The 24078-nt window shown below is 35.4% G+C and overlaps 1 protein-coding gene across 3 annotated transcripts in view; it reads left to right on the top strand.

Moving 5' to 3' along the window:
- ATP8A1 (ATPase phospholipid transporting 8A1) overlaps window positions 1-24078 on the top strand; it is a 102070-nt gene that overhangs the window by 67693 nt on the left and 10299 nt on the right. For all 3 annotated transcript variants that reach the window (XM_035550470.2, XM_035550461.2, XM_050710416.1), the window contains 8 exons: window positions 3846-3920; window positions 4056-4178; window positions 6609-6687; window positions 8175-8236; window positions 12476-12532; window positions 12889-12996; window positions 22436-22524; window positions 22901-22993. In XM_035550470.2, coding sequence (XP_035406363.1) covers window positions 3846-3920; window positions 4056-4178; window positions 6609-6687; window positions 8175-8236; window positions 12476-12532; window positions 12889-12996; window positions 22436-22524; window positions 22901-22993 — 686 coding nt within the window. The remainder of the gene's footprint in view (window positions 1-3845; window positions 3921-4055; window positions 4179-6608; window positions 6688-8174; window positions 8237-12475; window positions 12533-12888; window positions 12997-22435; window positions 22525-22900; window positions 22994-24078) is intronic.

The raw sequence follows: 24078 nt of genomic DNA on the forward strand, positions 1-24078 counted from the left end.
AGCTCATGTCAATACTGTGAATGAATGGGCAGAAATTCATCATTGAATGTCTTTGGAAGGGACAACTGCCAGTCTTGAATCTCGCTTTTCAGTTTTTTGTACAGATCAGGCGTGGGAGCAGAGAGCTCAATGAGTATTTGTAAGCTGCTGCTTAATATGCAGAAATGCTACATCAGGAAAACGTCTGTGGAGCTTTTGTGACCACGCCTCTTCTGTCTTGGATTTTAGAAAATAATACTCTGAAAGGCATGTCTGGAAGTTTTTGTTTGTTTAAAATTTCTTTTTATTAGCTGACAATAATTAAAAATACCTACCTTTACTTAATGTGTATGTGTTATATTTTTTAATGTCTGCTCAGTACTAATCAAATGAGTAACATAATAGATTCCATGTAATCTAAAATGCAGCCTTTTTCCTAGGCAATTATGGGATGATATGAAATAAGTGCCATTACTTTCTTGGTTTAGAAAATACTAAGGGTTTAAAGTAGTGCACACTGATGCACTACTTCATGCACACTGATTAGTGTTTATCAACATTTAAACTCCTATTGATAAGAAATTAGAAGCGGTCAGTAATAACTTTTCTTCCACTCTGTTATGATTCAATAGATAATTAAATATGTACCTCATCTTTAGTATAGAAGTAGTCCCCATAACATTAGAAGTTATACACTGAATGCAGAAGTTATGTATGCATACAGCCTGTAGTGTCTGTGCCCCCTTTCTTGTATTACATGGTTTGAAAACTTAGCAATGTAAAGACCTGCATCAAGGTCCGTCTCATTTTGCATAGCCTATAAAGCTAAGTCCTTCATTTCCAAAGAAGTCCTGTACCATTGAACTACAAAATGATCTGAACTTCTTCCCAACTTACAGTCTAAATTGCTTCTCGGAGACACCCATCTCCTTTCCTTCTGTTGCAGGGGTGCTTAATTAGTAATTTGAGCAGTTTGCTTAGGGCATGCACCCTAAGTTATCTGCATCTGCCCCCAAATTACCATGATGTACAATATGTCATATTTTGCCTGTACAGCTGCCTTCATTCTCCATCATAATCAGGATGAAACACACTTGTCCATAATTAAATTTCCAACTGTGAACCAAGAAACTGGTTTTTGTCACTATTAATACTGTACTCATCTCTGTAGAGTTTGTCATGTAAGGTTAAGGGTGTTGTTTGCTAGGGTCAAAGGTTCAGAAGTTAGGGTAAGTATCTGACTTACTTTCCTCCCCTCTTACAGTTTGAGCTGAGGGCTGTACTTACCATTGCTTCTACTTCGCCTTAACCTCTACCCTGTACGGAGCTGCTAATTGTTTTGGAGCCATAGCTATTCTTAATATGAATATTCAAATACTGTCTTGTAAACAGAAGCAAATCCATGTTTCTTCTTAGATATTTAAAATACTCTCTCTTATAGTAGTCTACCTGGTATTCCACTAAATAGTAGGGTTTCTACTAGAGGGCACTGATTTTTAGCTACATTTGAAGGGTTCTCTACCCATTTTGTTGATAGATTCAACATGAACTTTAGAACTCAAACTTCATTTCTTCCTGGACTGTATCTGGAATTCTGACCAAGAGTTGTGCCAGTTCCTTACTACACTGAAAGTTTTAACTGAAATGCCTGTAACTTCTGTGCTTTCTTTGGAAGAAAGTAAATGCTAAGCTTTCAGGAAGCTAATGTTATTCGTTACAGGATTTCTTTACAACTCTACAGTAATACTGCAGTTTTCAGAGTTCTAATAGCTTGAAAATTTTAACTTAAATTATGTACAAAACAAAACTGAAAGCAACAGGGTATTTGAGGAATGAAGTGCTACATAACATTTCAAAGAGCCTTGTTAGCAACTTAATATATGGCATTTCGTGGTAAATTAAAATACTTGTATTTCTTTAAAACTGTCACTTAGCATCACTTACATTTAGTAATAGAGCATATGTGGAATAGATTCACTATATGTATTTAGGCCTAGCGAAATCACAACAGAAAGTTCATGGGTTTTTTTTTCTTTGTTTTTGTTTTACAAATACTCCTTGGTTATGACAGCTCAAATATATGTCTACTTGTTTTATTATTTTATTTCTAGTGTTGTACTTCTGTTAAACTGCCTGAAATTACCAGAGCAAAGAGGCGTATATGTTTATGCCTGGTTACTGAGTCATGTATTCTTTATTAATACAGTCCTTTTCCATCACCCTTTCAAATTAAGAATCTTAAAAAGGAGTAGATCATGTAATGGTGTCTGTCCTTCATTCCCCTCTCAAGAGCCATCTTCCTATTTGGGAGTAAAATAATGTAGGAACTCCTTGTAATCAGAAGGTTGAAAAGAGAGAAGGCGGTTGAGGAGCACAACTTGTATCCAGCAGTAGTGATGAGGTTCTGGATTAGATTCACGCTTTTAGGTTAACGTAAAATATCAAAAAACTTGTGCTGATGTTTAGTGATGAACAAACACTCATTCCCTCCTACTCAACTGCTGAGAAAATGCTGCTAGTAAATGTCTTCTACATTTACCACAGTGGAATCATAACTCCTGCTTCAAAAATCCAAAATGAAAATACACAGGATTTAATAAAAATCCGATTCATCAATTGCTATAAAGCAATTCTGTAAAATAATATTGCTTTTTCCATGAATACACTGTAATATAAAAAAGTAGAATGCTTGCTGCAACAAAAGTAACTTAACATTAAGTTAAGAAGACTTCTAAAGAAGACTTCTAAAACTTCATTGTATTTTATATCTTTGTATTGTAGGCTCTAATGTTTGTAATTTTGTACAAAGTCATGTTCCAATAATTGGACATAAAAAATTTACTTTTTTATTGGTTATACAAACAGCAGTTTTAACTACATTATTATTCTCCTTTTTAGTGCTAATAGTTGCTAACTTCCATTCTTTTTCTATCTCAAAGTATTTACAAAAATGTTCAGACATTCCTCCGTGTGATAAAAGAATGAGTTTGTTCATAGGATCTGGTTATCTGGATGCCAGCCTGTGTACATACTGATAAACAGTTAATTTGTAGTAATTCATACTTTCATAATGAAGTCGACTGAAATGTGCACTGTAGCACAGTCTCTGCACAGTGACATGCTTCTTCTCCACTCTGTCATTGGACTAATATAAACATGAAGTAAGAAGTATAAGAAGGTGGTCATGCTGTATGCTGGTGCTGAAAAACATGAGAAAGTGTGTCATTCTTTTCAAATTAAATTTTTTATTCATTAAGCAAAAAGTAATAAAACTTACGAAACAGAAGAGATTTCCAGCTGCCTCTACAATATTCTGTAACTGAGTCAGTGCTTATTACATTTTAGTTGATTTAGTGCTCTGGTAAAGCCTCATGATCTCATGAGTTGCTTCTATGAGAAAGGAGTATTTGTAATAGTTTTCAGTTCCAAACTATAGCTTTCTGTAAGAATTCTGTAAGTTAGGAGGTTTGTTAACGATTAGAAGATGAGTGTCTCTGTAGGTGTTTCCTCTTTTTTATTTCCTCTATGTTTCTCAGAATTCATTAAGACTTACAATACAATACAAATGCAGTGAGCTAAATTACTTGTAAATGCTTAAAGAATAGAAAATTCCTTCTGAAAATAGGTACCTCCCTGAAATGCTTTCACATTTAGATAGAATTGCTCACATACTGGACTAGATTGCCCATCATCTGTTCTGAAAGCATGTCGTTTTTGTACTACTTTTTTCATATAGGTTTAAACCAGAACATTCTCAACTGTGTTGTAAATGTGTTCTAGGAATACCCCTTTTTGTGAAGCCGAAGAAAAATCTGCTTATCAGACCTTGCAAGACATTTGAGTAATATGGTTCTCCTCTTTTTCAGATCTGGTTTGCTTTTGTCAACGGCTTTTCTGGACAAATTCTTTTTGAAAGATGGTGTATAGGTCTTTACAATGTGGTAAGATGATTTTTGTGTTTTCATTTTGGACCATAATTATAAGTTTCTTGAGTAAGCAACTATCAAGCAATCCTTAAGCAAGTTCTTACCTCTCAAGTTTTTGTTGTGTTTTTTTTTTTTTAATCTATATTCTAGATGTTTACAGCAATGCCTCCACTAACTCTTGGAATATTTGAGAGATCTTGCCGGAAAGAAAACATGCTGAAATATCCCGAGTTATATAAGACTTCCCAAAATGCACTGGACTTTAATACCAAGGTAGATAAAAAATTCAAATGTAATTAAAGCAGAAGTTAATAGCAATTCAGTATAATTATCTGTTTTATTCCTGTGCTACATATTCTCATAGTTAAAAATTGAGAGGATTTTTATTGCTACTGTTTCCAGATGTATACTTGTCTATAAATGATACAAATTGTATTTATCCAAATTTAGTAAAAATGGAAAGGGACAGCAAGCATTTATTTTCAGCTCTGTTTTTTTCCTCTGCTGGCAATAAAGCTGTCTTCTATAGGCAGAAGTGATTAGACCTCTCTGTCATTGGTGTGTATGTATTTGTACTGTTATATGGAAATGGATTACTGAAGCCTGTGGAGAAGTGTTGCAGAGGACAATAAAAACTGTCATTAGATTTGTACAGGGAGGGACTTGTACTATTCTTTGTCAATTTGAAGTTGCGATTTTACGGTTTAATTTTGAGATTTGGAAAAAAAATACTTGGGGGCAGTTAAAAATGCATCAATGTGGATCAAAGGAAATCTGAGGCTACTTTCGGTAGAAAATGGTCAACATTCATCTTGGAGATGAAATTGGACAAGAATGTAGGGGTTATATATAAAATATGCACAGTTTCAATAGATTTGTCCATAAATAATCTGTATTGAAAGAATTAAACTTTTTCCTGAATCTGCAATTTCACGAATACTGTGATGTTTGTATGAGCTCCTTCTAATTTGATTTAATTTGATTTTTCTACATATAATTAGGACATTTGAAGTAATGTCACTATATAATGTACTTGGGAGACATTTTTAGTTTGTCATTGAATTAGCTATGCCTATAAGTGATGATTTGTAGTAGCTATGGAGAGCTGATGCAGCGTTCTGAGCTTCATGTCTGTGCCAATTGTATTATGAAATTGGAGAGAATTATTTGTCTAAACTATCCACATTCACAGAAGGATGTTAGATTCTGTTTCTTCTTTCCTTTCACCCACAAAAACAAACCTGAAAATTGTAAGGAAACCAGGGAATAGTTTGTGTCACTGTGAATGCTTTACAAATACAAGACTTTTCATGGTCTATTGCTACAATAGCTTCTGTGTTGTGATAGTTTGAATACAGTAACGTATGTCATGAGATATAGTTGTTGGATTGTTCTGTTTTTAAATAATAACTCTAATACAATTTTTATTATTGCACAGATGTATTGTTGACTTCATTGGAAATTCTGAGGCTGTCCCCATACAATGCTCATTAGGAGTAAATGTCTACAAAATTCCCAGCTATATAAGTTGAATAGTTGGTGTTAAAGATTTGGAAACATGACTGCCTTGAATGTTGATGCAGATGTTTGTTATGGTAAAAGGGATCAAAGGTTATGAGGTCATGACAGAGGTTAAAGGATTAGCATGTGACAATAAGAATTGGTCAGGAAAATGGAAAAGTAGAACTAATTTTTCTTGCATCCACCTGTGCTTTCTGTCAAATAAAAACTTCTGGTAATGACATAGCAAGAGGGAGAGACAAAGGTTAATGAGTAGCACAAGTTCAAATGTGCAAAGTGGTGGAGTGTAAATTGGATCATTCAGCCTAGTGTAGTTGTATAGTCTAACAAAGGGCTGAGATGTTGTGGAAAATGTTGTGAGGCAGGCAACTTAATTTCAATTGTTTGACCACCTTAACTCATAATACACATTAGTTAGTTACAGTAAAGTCTATGACTGTCAAATGCATTGCTAATGAAAAAACGATTGCTATCCTGGAGGACACAGGTTACATATTTCTGAGTGAGTCTTTTTATATCTTTTTACGATATATATTTTAGAAAGCATCAGTAGACTGTTTCTGCTTAAACTTAATACAGTTCTTTTCAAAAGACTTTTTTATAAAACATAAAATAAGTTTGAAAGTGAAATTCAAATTATTTAGCAAACACATTAAAGGAAGTTCAATATGATGAAGCTGTGCACTTCAAGAATGGAGCTTGTAAGGAGAAATCTTCGGAAGATATAATTATTTGTCCTTTTCTGATTTCTTTACATGTGGAAATATGTAGACAGGTATGCATAGAACTTAGAGTTATTGCTCTGTTATTTCTTATTATACAAGATGTAAATTATAAAAACTGAAGTAATTTTAGTTCCCTAATTAGAATGCAGCAATAGTTCCAGTTGTCTGGTTTAGCTTATTTTTTCTGATGGTATTCCCATATGCATACATTTTAATTTCCCTTCTGATTTGAAATTAAAAGGAGGAGATAATACACACTTTTTTTCAAAACATAAAAAATAAACAAATGACCCATGAAGAGCTAAGAGGCAGAAAGTGCCTGTCAGTTATATTACTTCACAGTGGTGGCCTGACAGAAACACATTTTGTGAATCTAACACACAGATAAAAAGAAAGGTCAGGGTTCACAGAGCTAGTTTATTGCAAATGGTTCTCATGGATTTCTCTTTTCCCTTAGGTTTTCTGGGTGCATTGTTTAAATGGCCTCTTCCACTCATTCATTCTGTTTTGGTTTCCACTAAAAGCCCTCCAGCATGGTAAGTGTTATGAAAAAATAAAAATATAAATCTTCAAAGGTACTAAATTTCTAAATACCTTTTTTTCTTAGTAATGCTTTGTTAATACTAACAGTTTTGTGTGGTCAAGTGTCAAGATACCATTTCTAGAACTCAAGCAGATGCAGTCTATTTAAAATGTTTTACTTAAAGTAAGTTTAAAAGTAGGAGTAATATTACATACATGTAATCATGTACCTAAAACTATATAAATATGTTTGAAGTAAATTGAAACAATACGGAGAAAATTGTTTTTAATTATGTTATTTTTATATAATAATCTGTGTTAAGTACTTAAAAAATCATAAATTACTACAGTCCTTTGCATTGTCTCTTATATTTTCTAGCCTTTATTGCCTATCAACCCATTAGTTTATATCTGTATCAGTAGGATTGTGACAGATGCAAGGGAGATATCTTGGATGGCTCAGTGCTGTCACTCAGCTGTCATACATGCACCTGAGATGCAGAAGGAAATGGGACAGTTGGGAGACAACACCGTATTTGTTAGAGCACACTGAAAGCACTCTTTCCAGTTTCTGGGAATACTTGTGTGTATGGGAGCTCCGATAGGGGTGGGCTGGTTTTGCTTCCACACTGTAGAAAATTTCAATTTAAATAATAATAATAATAATAGTGTGTATGCAGCAACTTTTCTGTACATCTAGTAGTTATCTCAGTTTCCCTGATAACCACCAGGCAGTCTGCTCTGGTACAGGTGACAGAAATGTTTTCATGGACATTTTGGAACTGTAGGAATGATGTTAGGAACTGTAGGAACTGTACGTGGTTGACCTTTAAGAGTGAGACAGTCACAGCTGCTTGTGGCCAAGAACATTAAAGGAAAAACTTTTCAGTATTCTATAATGACTTCTGATAAGTATCAGAAAGTAGGTAGCAGCCTGTTTTCTCTAAAAAGCCATTTTGATGCATGTTCAGTGGCAGCTGATTGCCATGGAGAGGGTCATAGACAGCCCAGGAAAAAGGAGGTCCCAAAATGTTAATTCATACACTAAAACCACAGCCTCAAATCCAAACTACAATCCAAATTCAAAGCTGTAGCCAACCCATGTGAGAGATTGATGCATTACACAATGCAGAAATGTTTGAGCGTATGCAGTGATGCAGAATGGAGTTCATATGTTAACGGCAAAGCTGAGATATGTGGGTAAGGTTGTGGGGTTTCTGAGAGAGCACTCCCATGTAGGCCTCTCAGGCTTGCAGCCCATGGGCTAGAACTGACCTGCTGACTGTCAGCAAGTGGCCCTCCTGAAGTCTGAACTGACTGAAAGTTTTAAAGTACTAAAAATTGTAAAACTTGTAGATCTCCTACTGTTTACTACAGTTCAAGGTGAAAACCTCTGTTATTACCCTCTGGAAGCTGCTGCCACCCCTTTTGTACCAAAAATAAGAGTTTATATATATATAATGCTGTCGTGGATATTTAAGTGTCTGTTTCCTTTTCCCAGGTACTGTATTTGGCAACGGTAAAACTTCAGATTATCTGCTTTTGGGAAACACCGTTTATACTGTAAGTCTTGCTATGGCTATACAATGCTCTATCAGCTGACTATCTTTATTGTCTCTGTCTTTAACTCTTACTGAGATGTGTTTTTTTTGTTGTTTTTTTTTGCAATTCTCTGTATGGAAGACCTGATTCACTGTAGTACCTTAAGAATAAGAAATTATCCTTGGATGACTTTTTGAAAAACCTTGAAGTACCTTTTGCATTCTAATTCCAGATTCCAAAACAGAGTAGTTTAATAAAATAAAGATGCAGAACATGCATCTCTCTGTTACTGGAAACTGTCTATTTTTGAAATAGCAGGAACTGTAATTCCCAAACTAATACACTGCTTAATTTAAGGTAAGTTTCCTCATTGGAAAAATCCTGGGTTACTGGATGTGGGCTGGTTTCTGGACTTAAGAAGATATAGTTCTGTACTTCCTCTGTTATTAATAATAGGAACTTGAAGGAAAGGTATAGCTGCACGGAACTAAGACTTATAGGATCTTTCTTTTGAGGCAACTAAAGTGCCAGAGTTAATTACACTTGACCCAAATCTAACAGCAATCCTCTTTTACACTTGTACTTATTAGTCATTATTGCTTTTTCTTTTAATCTTTATATATCATTGAATAAATGGTTGAAGCTAAATACCTGTTTCTCACTAGATATCAGTCTTAACCAACAGGTGAGGGTTTTCCAAGAACTCTCTGAGAAACAGAATTAGACTTGTGCTCACTCTCCTCTGTTCTTCAAAGTTGAGTGTAATTAGTTTTTCACAGAATTGCAGACTGGTTGAGATCGGTAGGGACCTCTGGAAGGTGTCTGGTTCAACCCCTCTGCTCAAGCAGGGGTATCCACAACAGGGTGCCCAGGACCATGTCCAGGTGGCTTTTGAACATCTCCAAGGAGGAAGCTCCACAGCCTCTCTGGGAAGCCTGTGCCAGGGCTCCTCACCCTCACAGTAAAGTGCTTCCTGATGTTTAGACAGAACCTCCTGTGCTCCAGTTTGTGCCCATTGCCTCTTGTCCTGTCACTGGGCACCACTGAAAATGGCCTGGCTCCATCTTCTTTGCACCCTCCCTTCAGGCATTTATACACACTGATAAGGTCCCCCCACTCTTCTGAGCCTCCTCTTCTGCAGGCTGAACAGCCTGAGCTCTCTCATCCTCTTCTCCTAGGAGAGGTGCTCCAGTCCTTTGGACATCTTGGTGGCCCTCCATTGAACTTTTTTCCCATATGTCCAGGTCTCTCTTATACTAGGCAGGCCAGAACTGAACGTAGTACTCCACCAATGCTGAGTAGAGAAGAAGGATCACCTCTCTTGAACTGCTGGCAATACTTTATGTAATGCATCCAAGAGTACCATCATCCGTCTTAGCAAGGGCACATGCAATCCTGTTCCTTTTACTTCCATGTGAGAACATAAAAGAAAATAACCAGAGCCCAATCTGTGCATTTCCTACTGGTGTGGCAGTTAAAATAAAATGTTTCTTCTGCCAGTCTGTACAGGGACTTTAAACTGTTTGTTTCAGGTCACACTGAAGAATTCTTTGTTAACACATTCTGTTAAAAGTTCATCCACTCTATACTTTTCCTGTCCAAAAGGCAAGCATAGCACATTTTATCAGCAGTAGTCATGTTTGCTCATGCAGTCTGTCATATGATGAACTGATCTCCATTAGGGATGGATTGAATATCCTGGGTAAGTGTTTCTTCTGCAAGTCTTAATTTTATTAAGATGTAAGGTCACAGTCATTGTCATAGCTCAGTCCTGACAGTTGTAGCTCAACTGACATAAATCACCTATTTGTATTATGATCTTGTAACACCAGAGAGTTTAGAAGTCAGTCATTTATCTGATTGTCTGCCACTGCTTTCTCCAATATTGAGAAATACTTCAAAATTGTATCTACTAGAATAACCTGTTATTTAAAGTGAAGCAGGTTTTTCTTGGGGAGAGAGGTTCTCTGCACCAGGTTTGGACCCTATGGATATTTCACTGTTTACTTTACCTACAAGTTGCAACCTGTCTCAGTTCAGCTAGTTTATTTTGTGAGTTTTACGTATGTATACATGACTTGCATAACTACACCTATCCTAGGACCTGAGCCAAGATTTCTGACAGCCAGCATCCACTTTCACCCTTAAAGCATTCATTACAGTGGCCATCATATGTAGTGGATTAGCCCTGTACACTTGTTAAACCGAATTACTCAACATAGCGCTGCAACCACAGCTGAAGTTATATCCTGAAACGATCTCAGAAATTCATCCTAACTAGTAATTCTGCTTTTTTTCCTTCTGAAAGCCAGGCTTGGCACCAGGAGAAAACAAGTTCCGTATGCTGTACTGAGAGTTTAGTGGATTACACTAGATACTATGGAACTGAATGTTCAAAAAGTGCTGTCATTTGGACTGTCACCCATCAACTAATGGCTGAGTCTTGAAATCTTAGGGTAGTGGAGAACATCTGAGTGTCATCTGTGATATCGGGTGACTCATAAACATTAAAGCTTTGTTTTTCAGATTTACAGTAACATTTCCACTGCCTTGAGAAATCAGTTAACTTCTGATAATTTCAATATAGTAACATGGAGCTGCTCATTACTCTTTGTCAAGCCATAAATGCTAAAACAGAGGTCACAGCTGACAGTGCAATTCTTCTGTCGCCTTCTGTAACTGGTTTTCAACTTGGAGAGCTGAAATTTCACCATCTTAAGAATCTAATGGCTTGTTGTTAACCTACAGAATGGCCAAGAATTCCCAAGAAACCATTATTTCACCATTATAAGTCCAGAACAACCTGCTTTTTCATTTGCTTTCCAGGTTCCACACTTTCCTTCCCTTTACATTGAAAGTTTTGGGAGGGAGGATCACTGCAGTTGATGTATTCCTGTCCTTGCACAGGAAGGAATTCAAGGAGGTCTGGAGCACACATGAAGATTTGAGAGACTTTCAAATTCTGAGGGAGGAAAAAATTTTTGCAATGTGAAGTTGTATGTACACTGACAGTTGTCACTCACTGTTTTGGAAAATCAAAATAATAGGGCTAAGTTATCCTTCATTCTTCTTACTGCTTTTAATCCATTTTTAAGAAGTCTATATTCATCACGTGCAAAAATCAGTAGTAAAGGGATTCAGAAATTAATATAGGTTCTTTGGATCCACGAACAAAGTCCAGGACATGCACAGATTCATATCTTGTCCTGGAACTACTTCTTGAAACATAAATTTCAAATAGGAGTAGAGTACCATGAAAATATATGTACAACTATTCTTGAGAGGTCTTTGTATCTCAATGTTTTATACAAAATACCAGTTTAATTTCTTGTTTCCTGGGTAGGATTCAGTGAGCTATTGTTAGTTTGGATCAAGGGGAGAAGGGAGCAATAAAACCATAATCCTGGAGGAAGTCACTATGCATAGTTAGTAACTTCAAGAGAATCTGTATCTAGATCTTCCAAATCTGTCTTTGTGTAGACAGTTGTAGTCATCTCCTCAATAGCTATAGTGTGGCTGTCATCTCTGATGAAGTGGACTATAGCTTTCACAAACCTTTCTGTGTAACCAGGATGACATAGAATCAGCAACTATCAACTCAGTTAAAGGCAGAGTTCTAGGAGGCAAGGGAAACGTTTAAGATTCTTAATATAAATGAAGGGTTTTCTAGATAAAATGAATGAAGATTATTAGTGGAAGCTAATTGTCAGTACTGTATTTACTAGCTCATTACTTGGATGTACTTTTATACCGGCATTTTGCTATGGTCATTTCAAATGGGCATTTAAACCTCATATCTAAACTTACACATGTACCAAAAAGAGGGAAAAAACAGTTACCTGTGGTCTAAAAGAATTTTACTTCCAGGCTGCTGAGAGTTCTACGTTTTTGGAGCAGATTCTACTAAATCAGAAGGGCCATTCCATAATTTCTGCAGGTCCATAGGAATTATTGCACTTTGCTTTACTAAACTGGGTTTGGATCCTAATGCATTGGTGCATTCGAACCTATTGCATAGGTGCATTGACACACACAGCACTTTGTTGAATATCATTATCGAAATCCCATTTAAATTGAAGACGTTGATCATCCTTTCTCTTATTTCATTTATGCAAGTAAATGCAACATAAAGTATGAAAATAATGAAACCTTTTATTCTATGTTCTCATGAAAGATAACCAAACAAATCAATGTTGTATGTGTTACGTAAGATTGCCATTAAGAATCCCTCTTCTCTCTCTCCTTCCCTTTCTTTTTAAGTTTGTGGTTCTAACTGTGTGCTTGAAGGCGGGATTAGAGACCTCATATTGGACTTTGGTAAGCAAATGTCTTTATCATATTCTCAAATGCACTATAAAATATGATGGATGAATAATTGTTTGGTTTTTTTTTCTAACTTATTATATTATGTCCTTACAATTTGCTGGTCTTCCCCACAGTATCAAATTAAATTGTGGTAACTGCATGGAAAGACAGTGACATTACTGCTGAAAGTATCGTCTTGCTTTAAGAAATAGCTAACTGAAGTAACAGAATTAAATTAATACTAGGCATGGAAATTTCACCCAGTATATCAGAAATGCATTGTAAGTACTAAGTAGAAAAGATCTTTATATCATAATATGTCTGTGATGATTGTGTTGTTTTCTTTTTTTCCTTGTCTGTTTTAACAGTTCAGCCATATAGCTATCTGGGGCAGCATAGCACTTTGGATAGTGTTTTTTGGAATCTACTCTTCTTTGTGGCCAGTCATTCCTATGGCACCTGATATGTCAGGAGAGGTAAAGTATATTTTAACTAATCTCCGAATGTGTGCAAATAATATTGTTTCAGTTTTTAGTACGGGTCTCATCTTTATTGGATCCTTCTCCTAGCTAAGAGCTATATAAGATGTTTGCTTTGTATATACCTTCAATGTGGTAGTCATGTTTATTTAAAATACAGTGAGTTTTTACTCTTCTGTAACAGGTTGGGTTTATATGGCCTAGAAAGGAAGACTAAACAAGTAAGCTGTTTTACAGATTTTTAGTAAGTTTTAATTTTTTATAGAGAAGTCTTAACCAATTTCAGAATTCAGAATTACAGCACTTATTCGGCGGGAGATTTTTTATAATGAGGTAGTACATGTAGTTAATTGATTAGTACATTGGTAGTACATTGGTTAAGGCTGTCCTTACATCTTCAATTTTACGTGTTTATTAACTTTTTGAAATTAGTATATCTGAGAAATTTGAGTTGCCACAACACTGCATGAGCAGCTGATCATCATGCATACATTTACTTTTCAATTAATGTGCTTCTTGGACTGCATTATTATTGTACTGTATCTTTAATTTTTTGGCAGTAATTGTTGGTTTCTCTTTCATTTATTATCCTATTTGTGTAAAACCACTCTAACTATTGCAAATAGGACTGAATCCACAAAAGATGCACAATTGTCTGTCATGATCCAATGGAACTTTAAAATTCTCAAATCCATTCAGTTCCAGAAACATCTGAAGCTTAGTATAAATTTTCCAGACACTCATGTCTGCTTCTGGGAATGGCCAGTACTTCCTGAGCTGAAAAGTTAGGTGTGCAGTCTTACTGGGAACCAGAAACTGAGGATACCTGCTTGTTTCAGAAAGATACTCTTCACAGGGGTTCTCTTCTCAAAGCATATCAAGTAAATTAAGCCATACACCAAGTAGAAGAGTGGATGCCTTTAACTCAGCAATTTAAAATAATATGCAGGATGTGGGAAACTTAAATGACTATCCTTTCCTCACTTGGATGTAAATCAGAGCCACTAATCTCACCTCCCACATAAGTAGTTATGGGAAAAATAACAGAGTCATTTACGTGACTGCTACGTTATAATGGAAAACACAAGGAATTGACTTAAGTACTAGGACACCTATGGAAAAAATGAATTTGAAATTACATAATTTCTTGCTGGTTTTCCTGTCTATTATAACCTCTACCCCTCTATGTAAAGGTGAATTTTATGTTATCTTGTTGCCTCCATTACTCCAAAAAAATTATGTACATTATTCTAAATTAAAGTAATTAAAGTTATCATACTCAAGCATTTTTCTTCATATTTATACACTGTATTTTTTAGAAGAAGTATTTTAGAATGTTTCTGGAGTTTGTGTTTTTTGTTGTTATTGTTTTTTAAGAGATATTTGTAAAAACTGAACGTTGTCTGGTTGTTCTTTAAGACAGAATAACCTTTGTAGCAATAAGCACAGTGGGAGCAACAGGATGTGTTATGCTTGGTATGACATAAAGATGGCTACTTCATTGTTCAAGTAGGTGAATATTTTACTTAACGCACATTCCATCTCTGAAATTGTGAATAAAAGATGTAGGAAAAGCATTCCTTTCAACAAACTTTGAAAAATTGTTGTTCTTAAAGTGAGGTTTCTACCAACAATAAATACTCTTACAATTTGGATTCAATGTGACACCAAAGTAATATCACTTACCCAAATTCCTTTATTCGCTGTGATAAAACTGTATCCATACTTGAACTGTATCTAATTATTTTGTTAGTAAGAGATTGTGTGCTTGCTTATGCATATATGCGTATATAGTAGCTTTAGATGTGTGTACATGCACACAGTTGTTTGAAGGGTTGCTTTCTGGTTATGTTTTTTCTTTCAAAGAATACAGTTGGAAGTCTGTAACATCAGAACAACGTCTCCTAGCACAGAGACCTTAAATGCTCATTTTAAAACCTTATCTGGCTTTTTGAGCTGTATTCTGTGTGGCCAAAGACAGTCCTGTTGACAAATCCTGTGGCTCAGGTGGGAACCATTTGTTTTGTTTTGTGCTATCCTGGAAGCCTCCTCATAGGCAGGGCAGAATCCACTGGGTTTCACTGAAGCAAATCCAGGCCTCTCATAAGTATTCAAACTAAAATGCTGTTTGTCAAATTTCTTCAAGTTATGACTCACACTTGAAGTGAACTATCCAAGTACATCTGGTAGAACTTAAGAAAACAAGCTCACCTGTATTTCTGTAGCTTTTTGTTTGTTTTTCTTTGGCCTGATCAGATAAAACATGGTGAAGGGCATTTCTGGTTTGTTTGTTTGTTTGTTTTACAAAAGTGTTTTGGACGAATCGTAGGATTATACACAGAAACTGCTTATTTCTTGTAATATTAACTTAGTGGTGCGAACTGCTGACAATGATCTGGATCCAAATTCATTCTTTAATTTCACAGTACTTTGATTTACCTGGTCTGAAATTGGAATGCCATTTAAGTTGGAAAAAGGTGTCACTACAGACTACAAAAAGAACATTTTCATTGTAGACCTGAGTAAATCAACTGTATGAATCTCTTCTATGATGATATAATTTTCTTTCACATGTAATATTAGCAAAGAGAAGAAGTGGATTGTATGTTCAGTATTTTAAACACATTTGCAGTATTTTCTCAGTTTGAAACCACACATAGTTTGCGTAAATATGTAAAAGTAAATGGCAAATCTCTTCATATTTTATGAGGTATTTTCCTTTGAGACTCTCCAATACACAGAAGACTGATCTGTGATGCTGAACAACATGCATTTCAAACCTATGATCCAGTGGATTTATATTTTTGTCTGTGTTTTTTTGTCTGTGTAGTCCTCTTGCAATAACTAATTGCATTAAAAATACAAGTTTATACGGTGGTAAAGTTGTCTTTCTTAAACAAATATGGGTGTGATTTGAGTCGAAAGCCTTTAATTGCAGAGGAGAGAAAAAACAACTTGTGAGTTCCACACCAGTATAACTCCTGACTCTTTTGGGTTTGATAACGTGTGTCTGAGTTGTTAGGGCTTTTTTTATACACCTGTCTAATTAATAAAGTAGCTTAAAATCATATACTGAAATAAGAAGTATGACACTGAGATTAAAATCAGAAGTTCAGTATCTGCAGAACTTCTTAATTTTATTGTGGTACTGTTGAAGTGCACTTTAAAATTCTCCAGAGCCCCATCTCTTTCTGCTCTGTCTGACCCAGGGGATTATACAAAATTAACAGAAATTGAAGTTAAGGAACAAACATGTATTGTACAGAATTTTAGCTTATTTGATTGAGGTTTGCAGAATCTTTGTGAAAAACAATAAAATTCCTTGTTGGATAATTTAGCTGTAGGAAAAATTGATTTGAATATACTACTGTAACAGTATTAGTTTTTTAAGTTTTGCTTCTGTCTTTACTATTGCACACATAGCAAACTTACATGGAATTGTACTTGTTAAAATATTAAATATTCAGCTTTTTAATCCCTTACAGAAGTTTTGTTGGTTTGCGTGTGTGTTTGTATGTTAAAAAAAAAAATAGAAATGTAACTGGCTTCTTTCAGGTATTCAAAGGAGAAGTTTGTCTAAAATCTGATTTGACAGGGGAATTTGTTTTAGTCTGATGGTGACCAAAGCTAGTGTTGGAGATTCAAGCTAGTATCTTAGAACCACAGGCTGGCTGAGGCCGGCAGGGCAGTCTGGAGGCACCTGCTCCAACCCCTGCTCAAGCAGGGACACCCACAGCAGGGTGCCCAGGACCATGTCGAGGTGGCTTTTGAAGATCTCCACAGCCTCTCTGGGCAACCTGTGCCAGTACTCCATCATGTGCTCAGTAAAATGCTTCTTGATGTTTAGGTGGATCCTCTTGTATTCCAGTTTGTGCCCGTTATCTCTTGTCCTGTCTGTCACTGGGCACCACTGGAAATAGCCTGGTGCAGTCAGTCCTCTTTACACCCTCCTGTCGGTCATTTGTCTACATTAGTAAATACCCCTTGAGTCTTGTGTTCTCCAGGCTGGGCAGTCCACCTCTGTTCATTGGCTTCTCTTTCTCTTGGGTCAGGACGTTGTCGTTGATGAGCTCCAGGAACCTAATGATTGTCTGTGCTTTGCTGTGTTCTTGCTTCAGCAGTCAGAGATGCGATTAATGGATATTTCTTGTCACGTGCATCTTTAAAAACAGATGAGTGTTAGTTTAATAACTTTTGTGGAATTCAGCATAATAAATAAGTTGGAATGACTTTTTTAAGGAAATTTTGATGGTGCTTTTCCTCAGTGTTAACAGGGGGAACTATAAATAATGCCCCCAACATTCAGAAAGTAATGATTCCCTTGAAATTATTTAATGAAAAAAGAGAAGCACTCTGCCTTGCTTTTAAGGTGTCTTTTGAGATAACTCAGTTGATAATCTGTATTTCTAAAAGTTGTCTTGAACCCCATATGGTAAACAAATACTGAAATCACTTCATTCTCAGATCTCAGGGAAATTTATTTCCAGATTTATGAAAAATGTCTAAAACCTGGTGTAGTCATGTTGAGTTAGCCAGTTATTTTTGTCACTTTTTTCCCTACTCCTTATTCCTGTTACAATTTGGATAGCCCACATCCTGGTAACAAATCTGTAGAACCACCAGAACTCATCTGCTCATTGTGGCTTAACATCCCCCTTGCCAGATATTATATGTTGTCTTTCAGGCAACTCAGATGGGTCCCCTATAGAATCTTTTCAACTGAGGCAAACAAGGAAAATCTAGTCTTTTCTTTCTGAATAATTTACCTTCTCTGCTTACAAACACCAGTAAACGTAATGTAACGGATCTCACCTTGCAAACATTTTCTACCATGTCTAATATCAAAACCAGGTGGCTAATTCTCTTTAATTTTCCGAAGGTTGTTTTTTTTTTTTTTTTCAGAGCTTTTAGTTCACACTGCATCACAACCTTCTTTGTCAAACTTTTGCTAACAAAACCTGCTTCTCTTCCTAATTCCTGGGAAACCTTTTTTTTTTCTGTCATGTTTTTTGTAAAAATTTCCAAGTATTACTATTTCTTATAAGGCTTTTTTTTTCTTTATTATTTTCTGGCTTTCTACCTTTGAGAGCACTTTCATCCCTATTTCTGTGAGAAGTCAACAGAAATAGTAACTGATAACTTCATAACAGTTATTCCTGGCAACATAATTTACCATTATGGGTTTGGGATGTTTTTGTTTGTTTGTTTGTTTGTTTTCAAAGGTTAAATACCTTTTCAGATAACCTAGGCTTTCATAAAATGCAAGGATGGAATTAAGTATCTGTGAATTTAGTTCACAAAGGAAAAAAAGAACACACGTTCTGAAGCTACTCACAAGAACATCTAATATGGTTCAGTCTTTTATTTAATCTCTTTCTGGACTCAAGTGCTTTACTGGGGTTAGAGATAAATGCTAATCTGATGATTCACAAACCTGAACTACCTCATACAGTTAGACCCTTATATCACCTACATTTTTTTAAAGAGTCCATTTATGTAACAGTTAAATGACAAGAGCACTCACTCAAAATGAACGTTACCCAAGAGCCAGGTTTAAGTTTCTCTCTGCTTTCAGGGTAATGCCTTTTTTTTTTTGCTGAAAGGGTGCTAAAATAGAAAACTAAAATAGATGTTTTCTGCTGTTCCACTTTCTGTGGAGTAATCAAATATTTTTTGGACTAGAAGAAACGATGCTTGCTTTTGCTCTGAGTGACGAAGGTACTCTCTAGGAAAAGGCAGGATGTGTTCCAACAGATACTTAGAATATTAAAATATTAATTGAAAGTGACTGAACTAAGGACACTTCTGTAGATGAGAGACCTAAGTCTCGGTTTAGTCTCTATTGCTCTGTCTGGTTTCATTTATGTTTATATACTCTGTGTCACCACAGAGATGCTTCTTTAAGCTTCAGGATTTATAGCATGTGTCCTTGAGCTTTATTATATATGTATTTATTATTCATAATGTTATTTGTGTTTATGTAATTGGGACTATAACTCATCCCTCTGAGGGATACATTTCACCCTTTATTACCCATCTGCAGTGAGGAAAATCAGTGGTCTTGCAATGGGCTAGTAGGATCCTTAGCTGAAGAAAATAAGAGGAACTAGGGAAAAAATGAAGGCATGTACTGTACTTTTTTTTTTGTCTCACAGGGGATTTGTTCAAATAAAAACTTAAAGATTCTGCCTGCAAATATCCAGTTATCCGCTTCTTAACTGTGTGCTACTTTCTCTTTTTCCTTTGAATGCATTTTCAGAATATGGGAAGACTGCCTTTTTAATATACCTAATGAGCGAAGTTCCTACTTAATAGGACCTATGAGATGTTTCTTAAACTCTAAAGAGCAAAGAAACACTACAGGCATGACTATAACTCCTTGTAGGGAGTTCACTGCCCTGGGAGTTAAATGCAAATCTGTTTTAGTATTACAACAGTAAGTACTTTGACATGTATGAAGACAAACACATGCAGATAACTAAAACTAACGAAGTTGTCTCTGTAGGTTGTTGAGGAGAGAAACTGTTGGTCTGATGGTGTTGAGGAGGTATTATTTTAATAGTTCTGTGGCTTATAGGGAGAGGGTGTGTACATAGATGATACCTGAAATAAACTGCAATAAGACTGTTCTTTTCATCTTTCTCTCTACTTTTAGAAGACTATCATTTCTAAAATCTAAGATAGCTGTTTCAGCAGAACGTTTCATAGTGAAGAGAAAGGAAATATTTTCTGTTCATTTTGGCATGTAATTTCCTAATAGTACATATCCATCTGTGCATTAAAAATATTTTGCATCCAGGATTTCTAATCTGCTGCTAAATCACGAAAGGGGCTAATTTTCAGTACTTTAAAAAAAAAAAAGAAAAAAAAAAAAGAGAACCAATATAAAAATCTATACATTGCACTGTACAGGCAAATTTCTTTCATTTTTAGAAAGTCCTAATATTGAGCATGAGCTATGCAGACAACAAATTATTTATCCCCCCTGCAGGATGTGTTAGTCCTACAATAAACTAGGCTTTCCAGCTCTCATTTTGGATTACTTCTGAATTCCCCTGGGAGCCACTTTTGTGGCAGATTCCATTTGGTTTCACAAGGCCTAAAACTTGGCATAGACCACAAATCTCTCACATTAGGAACAATTTGTAAACCACGAACAGAGGCAGCCAGAGTCCGGCCCCAGAACAGGCTGCTCCTGTTAGTGCCATTGTCTGAAAAGGATTGGTTTGCCATTTCCCAGATGACCTGCCTATGTGTAGAGAGATGTGAAAAGTTAGAGACAAAAATGTTTTCTACAGAGTGAGGGGGGAGCTTTCTTGTACAGAAAGGAAGGAAATACCTCTGTGGGATTTTATTTTTCCCCTCTTCGTCCAAAAAATACAAAGAGGCCCTCTGTCTTTAATGCGAATGTCGGCTTTAAATCTTTTAGGTTTGGATTAACTCTGTAAAAGAAAAAAAATCTGACAGGCTTTCAAATATGACACAGAAAAACTTTTTTTTTCCTCAATTCATGTTGTTCATTTGTAAAGCCAAAGGCTGGATGGACTGAATAGTAGGCGCCAGTTGTTCCTTCATTCATAGTTAGCATTACAATGGTCAGAATTAACATCCTAAGACCTACATTATCACTTTTGCTGTTTCACCAGCAAACATTTAATACAGGGTGGCTAATGCAAGAACAGCTCTTAGCTGTGTTCCTATAAATTACCAAAATGTTATTAATAATAGGAAGTAACAGTTGTAATTCCTTCAAGTTGCATTTTTTATGCTTTTTGGTTTTGTTTAAGAAACTCTTAGTCTCTCTGAATTATTACTTAATTAGAAAAGATATTGCAAAATGTAGTTGTGATAGACATTTCCTATTAGCTGTTTAGCTGTTGTTTTAGGAAATTAGTACTTAATCATGCATGTCCTAAGTCATGTTTTGCTTATAAAGGTACTGCGCAAATACATTTTCTCCACATGATAGAAATTTTCTTGATAGAAAATTTTCCTTCTCTCTCCCCCCCCTTCCCCTTGAAGCTGTGAATTGGGTTTTTTTGAACCTGTCACTGCTCAGTATTTATACCTTTGCTGACAGCTGTTGGCAAAAATAATTGCTAAAATCTCAGGGCAGTATCTACATCCTATAGCTGTCAAAATTTACCAGACTTTCAGTTCAAATACATTCTAATATTTTTCAAAGAATCAGTAGGAGTTTGAATACAAAAAAACAAAGTGAGTAAGAGTTTTTGCCTGTCTGAGAATGAGATTTTTATTCTGAAAATAATTCATTTTTGTTTTTACATACATAACGTACCAAGTATAATTCTAAAATATGGGGTGTGCATTCCGAAGGCAGAGTTCAGCTGCCACAAGCTACCTGCATTTTTCTGCTTATTGATATTAGGAAAATTTCAGATTGTTTATTTTAGTCAGGTACTAAGGTTTAAATTCCTTTAAAAGGAGTTAGTTGCACAGTAATGAAACAAAGATTTCAAAGGGTATCACTGTTGTAGCAATGTTACTTCCAATCTCTGTGCAATCTAATTCCATTACAAAATTCTTTTGAATATTGCCTGCAAAACAATCCTTCAGTAACATGCTTTGTTAATTCCTTGTATCCATACATGCATTACAAGGGTCAAATAAAGTTTTTTTTCTTTTAATGTCCATGTGTTATGATATTTGTTTTGGTTTTAGTTTTTAGTATGTTAACAGACAAGTTATAAGAAGAATAAATATTTATGTAGTAGTATAGGACGGGTTATAGAAATGGAAACATACAACTAAGCAGTAACATGTTTTGCAAGTATTACACCATGCATTAGCATGTTGGATCTTCATTTAACACTGTGTTGCATACTTCCATAATTAAGTAATTAGTTGTTAGTTCTCATTATTAAGTAGTTTGCTGCACAGGAACCTGTAGCAGTGTGGGAACAATGGTACAGTGAGCTCTATTGGAGATAGCTCAACTTCAATCTGAATTATATTGTGAAATGATTGTAACAGTGTCCAGTATCCATAGCCAAGTTCAGTATTCATTTTACCTGCTAGGGTCGATTGCAAATGAGAGATTGTGCTCATGATGTATTGACAAAGATTGGGGGACGGGAGTGAGGGGGTCAATAAATCTGAAAAGTCTATAATCAGCATAGTGGTATAGAGCAGTGTCGTGGAGAGGTAGGTTCTCCCTCTCTCAAATTGCTAAGCAGCGTGATCTTTCTACCAGCTTCTTAACATGAATTAGTGCTTACTGTCTACTGGATTTCTATGTCACGTCAAGGGATTTTAGAAAGGTGTTAAAGCTGTGTTTTACATTAGAGGTTCATTTAAACTTGATTTTGATGCCCTTAACCGAATCATTGATATTTCTATGCTTATTTGTTGTTGTGTTTTTTTTTTTTCTAGTTCTCATCATCACCTCAACACATTTTATACTTTTTCTTTCCAGGCAGCTATGATGTTCAGCTCTGGAGTATTTTGGATGGGACTTTTATGTATTCCTATGACAGCTTTACTTTTTGATGTAGTATACAAAGTGTGAGTACAGAAATGCTGAGGTTTACGGGAAAAAGTACTGACATTAAGCATGTGTTCTAATTACTACTATAACAAAAACAAATAAAGATCAGCTCTGGTAATTATATAAAATTGTTTTAGATGAACCTGGTTACAAATGCCATTAATTTTAAATGCTTCAGTCATTGTAATGTGTTTTACAAATAAAATATTTGTGTCTGCTTTGCAAGAGCAGCTGATAAAATATATTTAGACTTGCTTTATCATATTTCTTCTTTTAAAACTTAATTCAGTTACCTAGAAAAATATATTTGTATATTGAATGCTTATGTAAGCACTAACACAATGTGATCTTTTACTTTCAAAAAAGTAAATCTGCCAGTATTTTCTATTACAGAGTAAAAAGAGCTACTTTTAAGACACTGGTAGATGAAGTTCAGGAGCTGGAAGCAAAGTCTGAGGATCCTGGGGCAGTTGTGCATGGCAAGAGGTACTGTAAAAATCCATAGATCATTGTCTTTCATTTAAAAAATAATAATAATAATAATGCTAAATATCATCAGCCTCATACACTTATCAAAGGCAAAAGGTTATTTTCCAAAAACAAGTAGAATTTCCAATTAAATAGATTGAAAAGAATTCAGTGTAGGTATCTGTAAAAAGGTTTCAGGTTTACTCAGCCTACATGTCTTTTCATATGCTTTGATGTTAAAATTTTAATTCTGTCACTTTGTGTTAACAACCAAGGCAAAGGGAGTTTAAACCTGCATCATTTACTAATACAGTTATAAATTGGGCCTAAGCATATAAAAATAAACTTAAAAATAAAAAATAAGTAAATATATAAAAACCACCTGCCTAGTAGCATATTGAAAACCAGGAAAATCTGTCCAGGATCTGCTGAAATTAAACAGAATAAGCTGGCATTGTATCTAATGCCAGTCAAGAGCAAACAAATTTGACTAAATTATATGAGGTAAGAAATAACTTCAGCTTGACACCTCACAAGATTTCTCTTATTGAGCTCTGAACCAGAAAGCAATATATGCATTGTGCTCTTTTGGAAAGAGAAAAGTTGTAACAGAATAAATTACAGAAAAGAAAGCAGATGTTAGTACTAGAAAGTACTGAAAGGGGACCATCTTACAGATGTAGAAGAAAGTAAGGTATTGTACATTTTCAATGTTCTGAACTTTCATTCCCAAGACTTGTCTCATGTTCTCAAACTCAGCTATTTACATTGTCTAGGCAGTACACTATTCCTTCATCCCACAGAATTTCTTCCACATCTCTTTGTTATTTAGGCCAGAGGAACTTGGTGTTTTCACCAATGGTTTTGTAATTATTTCTTAATCTCACAATTAAATAGCTAGGAGGGCTTCATGAAGATTGTTTCAGCTACCTGCCCGAGTATCTTTCTTAGATCCATTCATTCTCCCCTGTCATTTTTTGAACCTGTATTCTTTGAAGCGTATAAGCATCTGCGTCTCATGCAAAATCAATGGATGTTAGAATCTTAGTATCTGCTAAGGATTTATTTCGTTGATGTTTCTATTGTTGTTATTAATTCAGGTA

Source organism: Cygnus atratus, chromosome 4 (genome assembly GCF_013377495.2).
Source record: "Cygnus atratus isolate AKBS03 ecotype Queensland, Australia chromosome 4, CAtr_DNAZoo_HiC_assembly, whole genome shotgun sequence".
In the NCBI taxonomy this organism is placed as follows: domain Eukaryota; kingdom Metazoa; phylum Chordata; class Aves; order Anseriformes; family Anatidae; genus Cygnus; species Cygnus atratus.